The sequence below is a fragment of the Podarcis vaucheri genome (genome assembly GCF_965113315.1).
Source record: "Podarcis vaucheri genome assembly, chromosome: 5".
Taxonomy (NCBI): Eukaryota; Metazoa; Chordata; class Lepidosauria; order Squamata; family Lacertidae; genus Podarcis; species Podarcis vaucheri.
In genome coordinates, this window is record NC_138763.1 from 13,729,749 (window position 1) to 13,745,496 (window position 15,748).

General features: G+C 44.9%; 1 protein-coding gene across 6 annotated transcripts in view; it reads right to left on the minus strand.

The window, feature by feature from the left end:
* Positions 1 to 15,748, minus strand: part of NAALADL2 (N-acetylated alpha-linked acidic dipeptidase like 2) — a 668,594-nt gene that overhangs the window by 187,420 nt on the left and 465,426 nt on the right. For 5 of the 6 annotated variants that reach the window (XM_082224107.1, XM_082224108.1, XM_082224109.1 and 2 more), the window contains 3 exons: positions 13,585 to 13,680; positions 10,908 to 11,113; positions 5,198 to 5,326 (listed from right to left, as the gene is read on the minus strand). In XM_082224107.1, the coding sequence (XP_082080233.1) occupies positions 5,198 to 5,326; positions 10,908 to 11,113; positions 13,585 to 13,680 (431 nt within the window). The remainder of the gene's footprint in view (positions 1 to 5,197; positions 5,327 to 10,907; positions 11,114 to 13,584; positions 13,681 to 15,748) is intronic. The other variant, XM_082224106.1, reaches the window with a different exon arrangement.

Consider the following 15,748-nt stretch of genomic DNA (forward strand, 5'->3'; position numbering starts at 1 on the left):
CCACAAGTCCATCTTCAAGAAACTGCAGTCCGTGATCTAAGAATCCAAACCGTTCCTGTTTACACCATTTGCGAAGCCAGCTGTTCACTTCCACTATTTTCCCCTCTCTCCCTGGGCCACGTCGTTCAACTGGGAGGACAGACGAGATGACAATTTGTGCATTTAGTTGCTTCAATTTCCTGCCGAGAGCCTCGTAGTCTCTTTTGATCTTCTGGAGGCTATTGCTTGCAGTGTCATTGGTTCCCACATGAACCAAGAGGAAGGGGTATTCGTCAGTGGGTTTTATGATTCCTTGCAGTCGTTCAGTTACATCTTGGATCTTAGCCCCGGGGAGACAGCACACTTCCCGAGACATCTTGTCAGGCCCACAGATCACTGCTTCTGTTCCCCTCAGTAGTGAATCCCCTATCACCACTACACGCCTCCTCTTGGGTTTGGTCGGGGTTCTTCCGTGAGCTGTCCGTTCCAAGGTCACCTGCACATTCCCTGAGGACTGACTTTGCTGCTCGTCTTCATATACCTGATCGACTGTAATGAGGGAGAGATCCTCAAATGGAGTCTGCTCTTCGTCTTCCATGCTAGGGGAGAGGACCTCAAAGCGATTGTGTATTTCTAAACAATCAGAGTGAACCCTGGGCCTCCTACTTCTTTGAGTCACGTTTCTCCATATATCTGGCTCCTGTGTTGGTGAACAAGCCTCCTTCTCAGGGGAGTCCCCTGTCTCCTCCTTGGTGGGGACGGTGTGCTCTGTTGCTTCCAAGAAGAGCTCCAGCTCTCTAATTCTTTGGAGCGTAGCTACACGTTCCTCCAGTTGCTGGACTTTGTCTTTTAAAAGGGCAATCAACATGCAATTGCTGCAGGTAAAGCTGCCTGCAACCTTTGGCAAGATGGCAAACATTGCGCAGGAATCGCAGGCGACTGCAGCTGTTCCCTCCCCTTCCATCATGAGATCGTGTTGTTGGGGGTGGCTACAGAGGTCCTCCATCATAAAAAGCTTGAAGACAGGACAAATAACTTCCCCCACACAAAAAAAACCTAGGTCTCCCCCAACAAACGTTTGAGATTAGCTCCCCTAAATCTAAAAGATGGGTATAACTGTGCGCGCCGCTAGGCGCGCGCCGCTGCCCTACAAACTCTGATAAGCTCCTCCCACAGCTAATCCCCTGCCTCAACAGAAACCCTGCCCCCTCTGACCTTTACACAGGGAAAACAGCTAATCAGCAAGAAAGAAACACACACACACAAGAAAACCCTTTTTGCTCCTTCTTCAACTGCTGCCCTACAAACTCTGATAAGCTCCTCCTACAGCTAATCCCCTGCCTCAACAGAAACCCTGCCCCCTCTGACCTTTACACAGGGAAAACAGCTAATCAGCCAGAAAGAAACACACACACACACACACAAGAAAACCCTTTTTGCTCCTTCTTCAACTGCTGCCCTACAAACTCTGATAAGCTCCTCCCACAGCTAATCCCCTGCCTCAACAGAAACCCTGCCCCCTCTGACCTTTACACAGGGAAAACAGCTAATCAGCCAGAAAGAAACACACACACACACACAAGAAAACCCTTTTTGCTCCTTCTTCAACTGCTGCCCTACAAACTCTGATAAGCTCCTCCCACAGCTAATCCCCTGCCTCAACAGAAACCCTGCCCCCTCTGACCTTTACACAGGGAAAACAGCTAATCAGCCAGAAAGAAACACACACACACAAGAAAACCCTTTTTGCTCCTTCTTCAACTGCTGCCCTACAAACCCATTCCACCTTAAGGAACAAACATGGGATTCATACGTATCACATGTCTGTTTACATTCCAGCACAGTATATACATTCCGTTGTGTATAGCTTTTGTTTTTAGCTGTTCTCTCTGAGACGACATGCAAGAGAGATGACAGGTTTCTTTGTCCTGATTTAGGATTAATAAATCTGTAGTTGTAGTATGCTTCCGCAAGCCTCATGCCTATTCTGTGTGTGCAGTTCGATCTGCTGATAGTGTGCCCTGGCTCAGAAGCCCGGGTCGCTGATTTACGTTGGAGCAGAGGTTATGGTCTTTACAGCGGGACGGCTGGAAGGGAACGGCTCAGTTGGGGCTTGTCAGCTGGCCTCCTGGCCCTCTGCATGCTAACAGTATCTCTGCTCATGCAGACACTTTCCCCTCCTGTCATCGGAGTCTTAGCCCCTCTCCCAGTCATCCTAACAATTCTTAAGATGTTATAAAGGTTGAGAGGATAAAGTTCAGCAATGCATAGGTTACACTGGCAAGGCAACCATATCCTAAACTTCATTCTAGTATTAATGTTTCCTTCCCCCCCCCCCTCTTTGTGCTAGTAATAGATAGCATGGATATGTGTGGCACATGGCTGGCCTGTTGAGAGCTATCGAATTGCGCACCCAACCGATTAGGAGAGTTTATTCATCAGGGGTAGCCAACATGATACTGTCAAATTATCGTTGGATTGCAGCTTCCATTGCATTGCAGGGGGTTGGACTAGATGACCCTGGAGGTCCCTTCCAACTCTACAATTCTATGATTCCTTCAGCCTTAGCCAGCATGACCAATGGTTATAATCCAACAATGATTTTACAACATTAGCTCCTCCTTCTAATTCCCCTTTACTATGAATGTGCAGTGGATCTGAATGAATCTTGCATCCCAAAATGAAGCAGGCTGCTTTAGAAAGATTTGTGACTTGCGCAAGGCAAAGTGGGATCTCTCTCAAATGCCCTGAACTAGGAGCCTCTGAAGTGATCATTCTTCATTGTTGTGGTTCATTCATAATTTCTGTTCATGGTTGTGGTGGTTTTTAGCCCACAAATGATACATGATTGATGACACCCCCCAACACATTTGCATTGTATTTCCTTTGCACTGAAATGAATGATGCAGAATAACATAACAATGCAACAGTGGTGTGACTGATTACATAATACTCTTCCACAGCAGACAGTGAGTCAAATATCATAGCTTTTTTGGAAGCTGAACTGCAGTGGAAAAGAAACAGCAGAGCAGGTGGGGAATATAGTTTGGAGCAGAAATCAATGCCTTCTTACATTCCTAAATCCTCATTTATAAACTGCTTCCCAAAAAATGTTTATGAAGTGGTGTAAATGAGAAGTATTTCTTCTCAGATGTAGTAAAAAAATAAATACAAAAATACATCCATAATCTAAAGAATGGATCTCAAAAACATAAAATTGCACAGATTCCGGATAGCATACAATACAAAGTGTGAGGCTTTATAAGTGGGAGAGACATTCATTCATCGCATGTGAGAAGGAGCTGACCAGCACTCTTTCAGTTGCTCACAAAATCTTACGCCAAAATCTTTTTGTCTGGCCTTCGAGGTGCCACAAAGTTCTTTTTTGTTTTCGCTGCAACAGACTAACAAGGCAACCCCTGGGGAATGTCAACTAATTGATCCGTCAAGGATAACTTCTGTGCATGCGGAATGTAAATTCAAGACTAATGAATTAATGGTCTTATTTGGGAGATTTAATTTCCGTACCAACCCCCTCTGAGTTTCCAGTGACAGTCTGCCAAATAAATGGTGATTCATTAGCACAGCCAGCCAACAAATGGCAACTTCCCTCACAAAACAGTCAGAGGCACAAATGCAACTTGGCAGAATCCTCCTGCCATCAATGTGGACAATAATTAGCATGGCTGAACAGAGTTCACTCTCACTTTCCAAAGGTCTCAAATTGTTTGAATTCCTCTTTGGCTTAATAATCCAAATATTTAAATCAGCCTTCTTCTTTTTAATTCAGTATATCAGCCAGAATCCCCATGACAGGCAAATAAAATGAGTGCTTGCGTGTTGTTTATGTGCCAAGCAACAACATCCCTTGCAACCAATTAAAGAATTGAAGATCAGCACACCCCCCCCCCAAAGTAACGCGTCTGAGCAAGAAAGTTGCTTCTGCACATTATTCCAAGCTGAGTATGGATTTCCCATTTCCCTCATTTATTTATATACCATCAGCCCACTTAACTCTTTGTAACGACAATCATTTAATGGGTAGAAACGGCAACCTGCCCAAACAATAAAGCTGCTCTGTGAGAACAAGGGCACGTGGTCCGAAATTTTTAGGTAGGCCCTGACCTTCCAAAACGACGTTCACATTGACTTGGTAGGTTAGGAGCATCCCAGTCTCTGAGATTTCAGGAGCCAAATAAATCTGAGACCTAGGAATGGCCCCTGGTGATGTCACAGGGGCAGGCCCTGGAGATGGAAATTATTTAGGAGAGCAGAGCAGAGCAGAAGAAGATAGACCTCCCCAGAGTGTCTATGCTATAATTTGCAGCCAACTCCCTGGGGCCCTGGGTGCACCCACAAAATTCCCCATGAATGGTCATGCACCCACAAATTCCAGGGCCAGGGCCATGCCACGCTGCTTGGCATCCATGGCCCCAGGCACCCACGGTCACGAAGCCAAGTTGGCACTTCTGGGCTGGGCTGAAGTTTGCAAGCTGCATGTGTGGTCTTCTTTATATTTCAAAATATTTTTTATTATTAAAAGCTCTCTTACCCACCTGGAGCGCCAAGCCCTCTGCCTACCAGCTGGAGGAGGCCAGGCAAACTGGAGACTTCAGGTCAGACCCAGAGGTCTGGCAACCCAACATGGACATAAGACTTTACACAGACTCCCTTGGAACACAGTGGAGGTTTTAAAGCAGAGTTTGGGGTTGGCCATCTGTCATGGATGCTTTAGCTGAGATTCCTATGTTGCAGATGGTTATACTCAATTACCCTTAGGGTACTTTCTCTACAAATCTATGCTTATATGTACAGGAATTCTGTAGCTTTGGGCGCTTTTGATCATTCAAGCTCTCAAAGACCAAAACCTCCAGAAGTTAAAAAATATCATGCTTTAATATAAAATTCTCCGGAAGACTCCTACACTTATCTCCCACATATTTAATTTCTACATGAACTAATGTTGTTTTTCCATAGAGTTTGGGACACTGTTGCCGTTGAAACGAGACAGGCGCCTACAATTCTGACATTTCATCGCCTATTGCTATGTGTTTTTAAGAGAATGGATTTGATTCAATGTTGGCCATTCTGTATTTTATGATCATATGGTATTGCAATTGTTTTTATTGTACACCGTCATGATATTTGCAAATGTCAAATATGAATTTTCGCATTACACCTGATTTAAACATCACGAGGGATTGAATAAGGTTCTCACCTTTCTAACCTCAGTTGCCAGTTGCTGAAGAGAAGGAGATGCGATGGTATGCAAAACTGCTTTGCCCCTGATTGGATCGTGGAGACTCACATACGCCACAGCGTTCCTCTGGAGAACTTCCTTGAGATCCTGAAACAAGCAATCATACTGAATAAGAGGATCACATTTAAGATGTACAATATTCATTTAGTCCCTTGCAAAGGGAATAAAAGGGTGTGTGTGTGTTGTGTTTTACTACCCACTCCAATTCCCTAAGTAATAATTAACTCATTTCCCCCACCCTCTATAATATCATTTTAGGAACTTCAAAGAACGCCTTTGTTTAATTTCTCTCTAGCAAGGTTATAATTCCTTTTCTCACATCGTCTGAAACAAAATGAAAAACAGGGCCTGAAGGAATTAAGAATCTCTACAGTTTTAAAGCTGAGAATGAAAACATTACATACTGCAAAATAACAGGAAGTTGTTTTACTTAAGAAGGGGAAAAAATCTTAAACTTGCCTCTGACAAGACACCAAACTTCAAATGCAATCAATGACACACTCTCAATGCACTTGATGTTTCAGACCAGGCAACCATTATTTTAGATTTGAATTGCGTCCTTTCTCCAGTGTTGTCACTTTATTATGTTTTTTTAAGGCAAAGGGATCTGCATGAGCCACATTTCAATTATTTCCCATTTGCCTTCCCAGTAATGAGCCGCTTGTTCTATGAAGAGGCTCTTTATGCCGAGCAGAAGGGGTGTAACACAATTATGTCTGATGTAAAGATGATTTGAAGTGGAACTAAACAAATTTTGCTTCCAGTCAGTTACAAGGGGCCCTTTTGGTACTTCGCCCCCACCTCCCACAGCTCATTCTAAAAACATCACTCAGTTGCAAGGAAGAGGCTTTTTAAAAAAAATAAAAAAATCCGCACATTGCTTATACATGATCCCAAGCAAATCACACCCCTTTCCATTTAGCAATAATTTCAGCACACTTCAACTTTGTTACAGTGGCATCCCCTGTCAAATCTCTCCATTAGATTTTTACAGCAGCTGCTGACTTCATAAAGCACGTGAGAAGAGGCAGGCCTAAATTTGCTTTTCCACCCTCTTCCCTCTAACCCACAGTGCCACCCGCATCCCAGAGACTACCTTACACTGCGTTTAAAACCAAAATCTCATTTGGATAGAAACTGTTTCTCAGGCGGCTAGTCCTAGTCTTTATAACCCTGTACCTTCTTCCAGAAGGCAGAAGAAATGAAAGAGATCATTTCCAGGGTGCGCACTATCCTGCACTATCTCTGCAGCTTTCTTATGACACCTGGAAGCATAGATTTGTTCCAAGATGGGAAGAGTGCACCCAATTATTCTCTCCGCGGTCTTTACAACCCTGGACAGCATTGTTTTCCCCCTGACTGTGCAGCTCCCAAACCACACACAGAGACCATAAGTTAGTACCCTCTCAACAGTAAAATGGTAAAATGCCATCAACAGGTCCTTTGAGAGATTGTTTTTCCGGAGGACCTGAGTACAACAGCCTTCTCCCTACCTGTGATTCCCAGTGGCTAGTACCCAGCGATGTGCTGCCTCCAATAGTGGAAGTAATTTGTTGTTGTTTAGTCATTTAGTCGTGTCCGACTCTTCGTGACCCCATGGACCAGAGCACACCAAGCACTCCTGTCTTCCACTGCCTCCCGCAGTTTGGTCAAACTTATGTTGGTAGCTTTGAGAACACTGTCCAACCACCTTGTCCTCTGCTGTCCCCTTGTGCCCTCAGTCTTAATACCTTGGGGCTAATAGACATTGATAGCCTTATACTCCATGAATTGTGCTAAATCTCTTGTAAAGGCATCCAAGTCAAAGCAAGACAGGCATTTTTCTTCTAAATGGGGGGTGGTATCCACACTTTTTGCACCGTACTTTCTAGGCACAGATTCGCACTTCAAACCTCTGTATCTGTGTGCTCCCCCCTTTTTTTTTGCCTCACTGCTTTCCCCAGGAATACCCATTCTTTATTGGTAATTCGGGAACAAAGGACAATTCAAAAGGAAGCCTCATTGACCTCTGGGATGAAAGCAGCCCAAGGAGAAGGGGAGGTATCTAGTTTAGCTTCGCCCAGCTGATGTAAGGGGCACCAGTGACCCATTTCCACCTATGCTGCAGCCACTTGCAATGTTGGGTGGAGGGAGAGAGTATGCACAAGCGTCTTACTCCCACTCCCCTCTACCTCTCTTTTAAATCAGAACCAGTGAAGGCAGTGAATGTCCTGTGTGAGTATCAGGAGGCGGTTGGGGGATGGATGGTGACTAACAGATTGAGGTTGAATCCTGACAAGACAGAAGTACGGTTTTGGAGGGACAGGGGGCAGGCGGGTGTGGAGGACTCCCTGGTCCTGAATGGGGTAACTGTGCCCCTGATGGACCAGGTGCACAGCCTGGGGGTCATTTTGGACTCACAGCTGTCCATGGAGGTGCAGGTCAATTCTGTGTCCAGGGCAGCTGTTTACCAGCTCCATCTGGTACGCAGGCTGAGACCCTACCATACCTGCCCGCGGACTGTCTCGCCAGAGTGGTGCATGCTCTGGTTCTCTCCCGCTTGGACTACTGCAATGTGCTCTACACGGAGATACTTTGAAGGTGACTCAGAAACTACAACTAATTCAGAATGTGGCAGCTAGACTGGTGACTGGGCGTAGCCACCAAGACCATATAGCACTGGTCCTGAAAGACCTACATAGGCTCCCAGTACGTTTCCGAGCACTGTTCAAAGTGTTGGTGCTGACCTTTAAAGCCCTAAACAGCCTCGGTCCAGTATACCTGAAGGAGCGTCTCCACCACCATCGTTCAGCCCGGACACTGGGATCCAGCACTGAGGGCCTTCTGGCGGTTCCCTCATTGCAAGAAGTGAGGTTACAGGGAACCAGACAGAGGGCCTTCTCAGTAGTGGCACCCACCCTGTATAGGAGGATTCTCCTCAACACACGGTCACCCTAGAAACCACAGAGAGCAATGTGGCTTGGGACAGGGAGTGAAACCAGCACATTCCTTCCTGTTCTCCCCTTTTCAAATGAGAGGAGGCAGAGCTTTTACACTTCAGCAAGTTCTCCCCTCACTGTGTGCTCATTCCTTCATTATGAACACCCGACTAGGGCTCCCGCCTCCACACATTCAAAGATGAGCTACATTTGTAGCTAGACACAACTATGACTATCAGATGCTATAACCCTTGAAGCCCATTTGATGATATGGCCACAGGCTTTGGGCACATTGATAAAGCTCACTGAGGTAAGGTTGGGGTATGAAGTGCTGCCACCCCCACCCCCCTTGATGGCATGGGTGTTGGACATTCCTCTCACCCACTGCAAATCCGGTGTTCGTGTAAAAGGGCCCTATGTGTGCACTGCTGTACCCATGTGCAGATCTCTTCCTCCCAAATGAGCTTCCTAGGACTTCACTTCCCACTTCCCTTGGACCCATTCATGTGAATGCCCAATGGTAATCCGTAGAGATAACAGCATTGTTGACACTTCACTCAGCTGCAGGAGGGGAAAGGCAGTGCTGCTGAAGCCCCCTTCACATTTGTATTGTGTGTGTGTGTTAGAGCGAGAGACACACATCCTTTATTCAAGTCAATCAGCATGCTGTAGCTCAAGGAGGGCACGTCGCAACATTATTAAATACACTTACGCATGCTGCAAATAGAAAGCAGAAGTCTGAGAGCAACTGTTTACCTTGGTGTGCTCTTTGATTTTAAATAGCTGGGAATGATAAATTGGGAATCATAAACTGAAGCACCATAATTCACCGCAGTTGAATCAAACTGATAATGCAACAACTCAAAGAAATAATAATATGATAATAGCTATTACAGTTTCATATTCTTCATTGTTTTGGATACAGAGGATCACAACAGGCCAGGTAAAACATGTACCTGTTCTGATCCATCTTATTCAAGTGCTCTGATTGAATGTGCTAGTATGTGTTTATCCTTAGTTTTAACATTTTCCCATCCATCTTTTCCTTCTGCCTTGCTTTGTTGTCTGATCTGACAGACAGGCATGTACCAATTAACCACCCACCTAGATTGTCCTTACTGCTTATTTACCCAGTTTCCTCCACGTGGCTGATTGACTGAGAAAGGTAGGGATTGACAGATTGTCTCATTAACACTTCTTGTGCCCTCAATGGATTCTGACATACCTCTAGAAAATTATTTTCATCTGGTAGGCTCACCATTCAGTTGACTCTGCTTAGCTTTTGTTTGCCACGGAGGAACACTTTAATTGTCTACAAATTGCGGGGGGAACTCTGAAAAGCACTTGTGATTAATTGCTTGCATTGGTGTGAACTAATCGCAGGCAGTGCTCAGTTCCCTTCTACTATTTTTAGGCGTCTCATTCACCTTGTTTACCTTGCTGCTGACTCATCAGTCACCACCGAAAAAATATGAGTCTGTAATGCATTTTTTTAAAAAAATGAGATCATCTTCATTTTAATCAATAAAGCTCTTTGGTAGGCATGCCGGAAACCTTGCAAACATTTCAGTCAACAGACACTCCCAAGGGGCTGAGCTGTTTTGACTAATAGAACGCAAGAGTTGGAAGAAAAGGGTCATCTAGTCCAACCCCCTGCAATGCAGGAATCTTTTGCCCAACGTGGGTTTCGAACCCATGACCCATCTTTAAACCTTTGAGTTTCTTTCAGATTGTAATTTTTCCAGTTTTAAGTTGTTCTCCCTATTAATTTCCAGTTAAAGCCCTCACAGCAATGTACCCCATGTTGGACAAAAGATTCCTGCATTGCACCCTCATGGTGCCTTTCAACTCTATGCTTCCTAATGAGGGTACCAGTATAGTGCATAGCTGTCAACCGTCCCTTACTTGGCGGGAAAGTCCCTTATCCCAGCACTGTGTCCTGCTGCTGTCCCTTATTGATGATGTCCCTTAAATTTCCCGGGTTTCAAAGGAAGCAGCTCCTCTCCCTCCCTCCCTGCCGGCCAGGGAGGAGGGAGGCTCCAGCTGTGTTGCTTGGCTGTGTTGCTCACCCAATAAGGAGTCTAAGAACGACTGGGGGGTGGCGCTTGCATGCCTTGTGCCGATCAAATTGGCTGTGTTGCCTGGGGACTGGCCAATGCTCAGCGCTTCCCAGCAGAGAGGTGATGGTGGTTTTCCTTGCTGCATCCCCTTTGCCAGGTTGCTGCGCTGTGGGAACCACCGCTTGAGGCTTTGTTTGGCTGCTGGCTGGGCTTTCTGCCTTTGGCTTGGAAGTCGAACATACCTGCGCTGGGAAAATCCCTTATTTGGGCTGCTGATCCCTTATTTTCGAGGCTGCTGGTCCCTTATTTTCAAATCTGTAAGTTGACAGCTATGGTGTAGTGGTACCTCGGGTTACAAACACCTCGGGTTGCAAACACTTCGGGTTACAGATTCCACTAACCCGGAAGTAGTACCTCAGGTTAAAAACTTTACCTCAGGATGAGAACAGAAATTGCACGCCTGCGGGGCGGCAGCAGTGGGAGGCCCCATTAGCTAACATGGTACCTCAGGTTAAGAACAGTTTCAGGTTAAGAACAGACCTCCGAAACGAATTAAGTTTGTAATCAGAGGTACAACTGTAGCTCCTTACAGTGCTAGTGTCCAAAGGTGCTGGCCGCTGGTGCTGATCCTTCTGGCAACCCCAGCTTCCCTTGGGTTAAGGACATTGGTAAAAGGCAGCATTTTCTTACCTCTGCCCACTCGTAGGAGCCGATCTTGCCAAACACAGTTTCTCCCCATGAGCAGAAAATGATGGTCCGGTCTGGTCTCCATCCTTTCTTCACTTTCCTCATCAAGGCCTGGATGAATGCAGTCATCACGGCAGTTCCATGAGTCCACTGCTGCCTGCTATAGGCACCTAACGTGCTGTGGTGGCTGCCAACTATTACATATCTATCTGGGGGTGGGGAGGAGAAGAAAAACAACAACCAAACAATTTTTGTTGTTGTTGTTAATTAAGCAGCACGAGAAATTGGCACTGAACGCATTAACTGTATTGGTGATCTTTCCCATTTTTGCCCAGCTGCATCGCATCTGCTGTGCACCACTGAAATAAGCCGGCTTCAAGATGTCTGTTCACGAGAATAGCAAAAGCTTTATACCTGTTAAGCCTTAGTTAGATTTTGGCTACTTGGCACCCTGATCCTAACCAGAGATGCAAACATATTTGCCTGCTGTGCCAGCCTAATAATAATAATAATAATAATAATAATAATAATAATAATAATACAATAAAGCACCAAACATTAAAAGCTTCCCTAAACAGGGCTGCCTTCAGATGTCTTCTAAAAGTCTGGTAGTAGTTGTTCTCTTTGACATCTGGTGGGAGGGCGTTCCACAGGGCAGGTGCCACTACCGAGAAGGCCCTCTGCCTGGTTCCCTGGAATGTTGTAGCTTGCGGTACAGAACTCTTCCAAGTGCCTCATCTTCAGATCTTATCTGCCGTCACTGAAGATTGAGCAGGTTTCAGAAACGACTGAAACTGGTAAAACTGGAGTAAATGATTACACTTAAATTCATGGCTGTGCCTCAGGGAGTAAACCAAAATGAGCATATCTGACACCGTGGGCTGTTGCCTTCTTTGCTCTAAAGCAGGCATCCCCGACCTGCGGCTCTCCAGATGTTTTGGCCTACAACTCCCATGATCCCTAGCTAACAGGACCAGTGGTCAGGGATGATGGGAACTGTAGTCCAAAACATCTGGAGTGCTGAAGGTTGGGGATGCCTGCTCTAAAGGCACTGAAGTGTTATAAGAACATAAGAATAGCCCTTATGTGGAGAATCTTTGGTCCCCAGATGTCGTCAGAGCAGAGCATGAGCAGCGGGGGCACTGTATGTTAGCATCACACAGGGCACCGCTAAAAATTCAGAGCCCACCGCCTGCCACTGCCTATAGAGCTACAGCCTGGTAAAATTCATTAGCCTTGTCAAAACCCTTTAAAAATCCCTCAGACTTGCCACCTCAGCAGGTAATGTCAAGCTGCCTCCATATTTCGCTTCAAGAGACTGTAGGTGGCAACCGTAGCTTTAAAGCACATCAAAAAGGAACGACTTTAAAAGCCCCTGCCCAGCCTCAAATTGTTCTGGTACATTTGCTCGGAAACATAGTATTTATGTCTGTCATGATGATTCTAGTCTAACAACAGTCTAGCATAAAAAGCCCCTTTCTTAAATAAAGAAAAGTTAAAGGGTATTCTTATTTTTCTTCTTATCTGAAGGTTCTCACACATCCCTGCTGGCAACATGTTGGCGTGTGCTGGGGAAGTCTGTATAGCAAATTGTCTGTACATTAAATTGTCTATGAAATTACATATTCCTCAGGGTTTTTACCCCCCTGCGATTACTACTTATGAACATTTTTTAATTGGGCAGACACAGTCTGATTGACAAATTTCCCTGGTAGTTCTCCTCACTGCAGTAACACTGTAGAATAATTTTAGACACAATCTGCAATGAGCTTTAACTGGTGCAAGAATCAATAGACTGGAGTTCAGAGGATTTTGTCGTTGTTGTTGCTTTATATAATATATGAAACTAACAGAGTGTAAGTGTCCATATTTTCCCCCATAATGTCTAGGCCGCAAGAGAACAGTACAGAACAAGAATTTGGGTGGCATTCAGCTAAGTTTTAGTCAGAGTGGACCTGTCAAAATCAATGAACGTGACTATGTTAGGTCTATTATTTTCGGTGGCTCTGCTCTGAGTATAAAACTTAGCTGAGTGCTGCCTGAAATATACCAATCTGGGGGGGAAAAGATGGAACCTTTTTTAAAAAGATGGAACACTTATTATTGTTCAATATGAGGGAATGGTTGGATACAAAGTTGATGTGTTTGAATAGAGAAATAAATATCACTGGCATTTATTAATAATAATAATAATTAGAGATCCCATTTTGGACTTCTAGTGTAAGAAGGAAAATGAATTAACCTATTTGGGTCAGGAGGTTGGGGAAATATTGCCTTACAGAAAGTAGATCCTCTGGGAGTTATTCTATAGTGATTATTTTGAGTAATTTCTTTTATGTAACTGACAGAGGGGAAATGGGAAGTCCTTTTTACTTTTCTTCCCATTTATTTCTTTTCTTTTCTTCTCTTTTTTGGTTTTTCTGTGGTGTTTTCTTTTCTCTTTGTTTTTATTTAGATTGTTTTATTTTTCTACTTTATTGTATTATGGAAAAGCTTTAATAATAATTTTTTTTAAGAAAATGAAAATTAAAGTAATGAAATTTAGATAACATGCAGCACTCAGTGATTCCTAGACCAATGAGACCCTGCCCTGTCAAGCTCAGTCTGCCCCCAGTCATTCCCCACACAACTGCCTTCTTATTTTCAACCACTGCAGGTGGCAGACTAAAGATATACGTACCAGGAATTGTGACTCCTTTTACGTATGCAACGACGTTGGACATTGTTTTGTATGTTGGTTGTGTTTGAACTTCCAGTGTCACAGTTCTTCTTTCTGCTAAGAGAGAAATAACATATGTTTGAGATGATGATGATGATGATGATGATGATAATAATAATAATAATAATAATAATAATAATAATAATAATAATAATTTATTTATACCCCGCCCATCTGGCTGGCCACTCTGGGCAGCATCCAGCCACAAAACACTTAGAAAAACCTTCAATTAAGTGGTTCCGTTTTGGCTACATAAGTGACAGCACCCACAGCCTGATTATGAGAAAAATGAGAAGGAGCAAAGGAACGCCTGCAACAAAATGTTGCAGTGTGAAGCGCTTCTTTTCGGGGTCCCAGCCACTCCCATCTGCTCCCCAGTCAATCAGCATTCTGGGTCCACTATGTATGTTCATTAGGCTCTGCAGTTTTCGACTTTGGTTTTTTGTTGTTATCGTTGTGTTGAACACTCGGCTGCCCAATCCAGGTATATTAAAATCTCGGATTTGTTTTCTATGGCCTATTCTCCAGAAGCATCTTGTCACATGCGGCAGAGCTGCTACACTCACTTCCTTGTGGCTGGCTTGATGTTGCTTACTGGGAGAGAGAGGGTAAATAGTGAGGCAATGGGGAGGTCAGGGCAAGGCAAACATGCTAGCACAGCCAATCTGGGGCTCCTGCCAATGCATTTGCCTTCCTCCCATGAACTAGCAGTGACCCACCAGCTAGGAAGATAGCATAGTGGCTCCACCACGCCCAGTATGATCCAGGAAGCGGCCTACCCATAGAATGAGGTTATCTCAAGACCTTTTATATCTATATGTCTCTTCTTTCCAGCCAACCCAGTTTTCCCTCCCTGCTGCCTCAACAGTTAGTCCAGGCTTCCTCAAACTTAGCCCTCCAGATGCTTTTGGCCTACAACTCCCATGATCCCTAGCTAGCAGGATCAGTTGTCAGGGGCGATGGAATTGTAGTCTCAAAACATCCGGAGGGCCGAGTTTGAGGAAGCCTGAGTTAGTCAATGCCCCATGGATACTGAGCATGCTCAGTCTGCGCTGGACTCTTCTGGGTTCCTCCTAGAATCATAGAATCATAGAATCCTAGAGTTGGAAGAGACCACAAGGGCCATCGAGTCCAACCCCCTGCCAAGCAGGAAACACCATCAGAGCACTCCTGACATATGGTTGTCAAGCCTCTGCTTAAAGACATCCAAAGGAGGAGACTCCACCACACTCCTTGGCAGCAAATTCCACTGTCGAACAGCTCTTACTGTCAGGAAGTTCTTCCTAATGTTTAGGTGGAATCTTCTTTCTTGTGGTTTGAATCCATTGCTCCGTGTCCGCTTCTCTGGAGCAGCAGAAAACAACCTTTCTCCCTCCTCTATGTGACATCCTTTTATATATTTGAACATGGCTATCATATCACCCCTTAACCTCCTCTTCTCCAGGCTAAACATGCCCAGCTCCCTTAGCCGTTCCTCATAAGGCATCGTTCCCAGGTCTTTGACCATTTTGGTTGCCCTCCTCTGGACACGTTCCAGTTTGTCAGTGTCCTTCTTGAATTGTGGTGCCCAGAACTGGACACAGTACTCCAGATGAGGTCTGACCAGAGCAGAATACAGTGGCACTCCTCCTTCGTTCTGTTCAGACAAGCAGCAATGTTTAATTAATACTTTACTAAGAGGAAGAACAGAGCCACAATGGGGTTTCTGGGAGGGGGATTCCTTCTTGAATTATAAATGTAGTTTCTCTTTCCCCTCCTGCTTTAACCAGTATTAACTGATGGTGTTAAGTAAAGTTCCATATTACACTTTATAGTCATCTCTGTCTTCCTTGAGGTGAGACACAGAACCTTTTCTGCAACAAGCCCCCTGCTACTTTAAAACTCCAAAATTTAATGTTTCTCTGCAAACCTCAGAGCTACCCCAGTCTGGTAATACCTCCCTTTTCGAACATCACTGTCGCCAGTTTGGCAGTCGAGAGAAGAGCAGCCGAGAGAAGAGAATGGGAACTGGAATGTAGGATGGTGTATGTATTAAAAGTCATGGAACCAATGGGAAGATGTGGGAAGAATCAGAGGCAATTATTTCGCTGGCTGTTCCTCCTCAGCCAACCCCAGTCAGCTCATT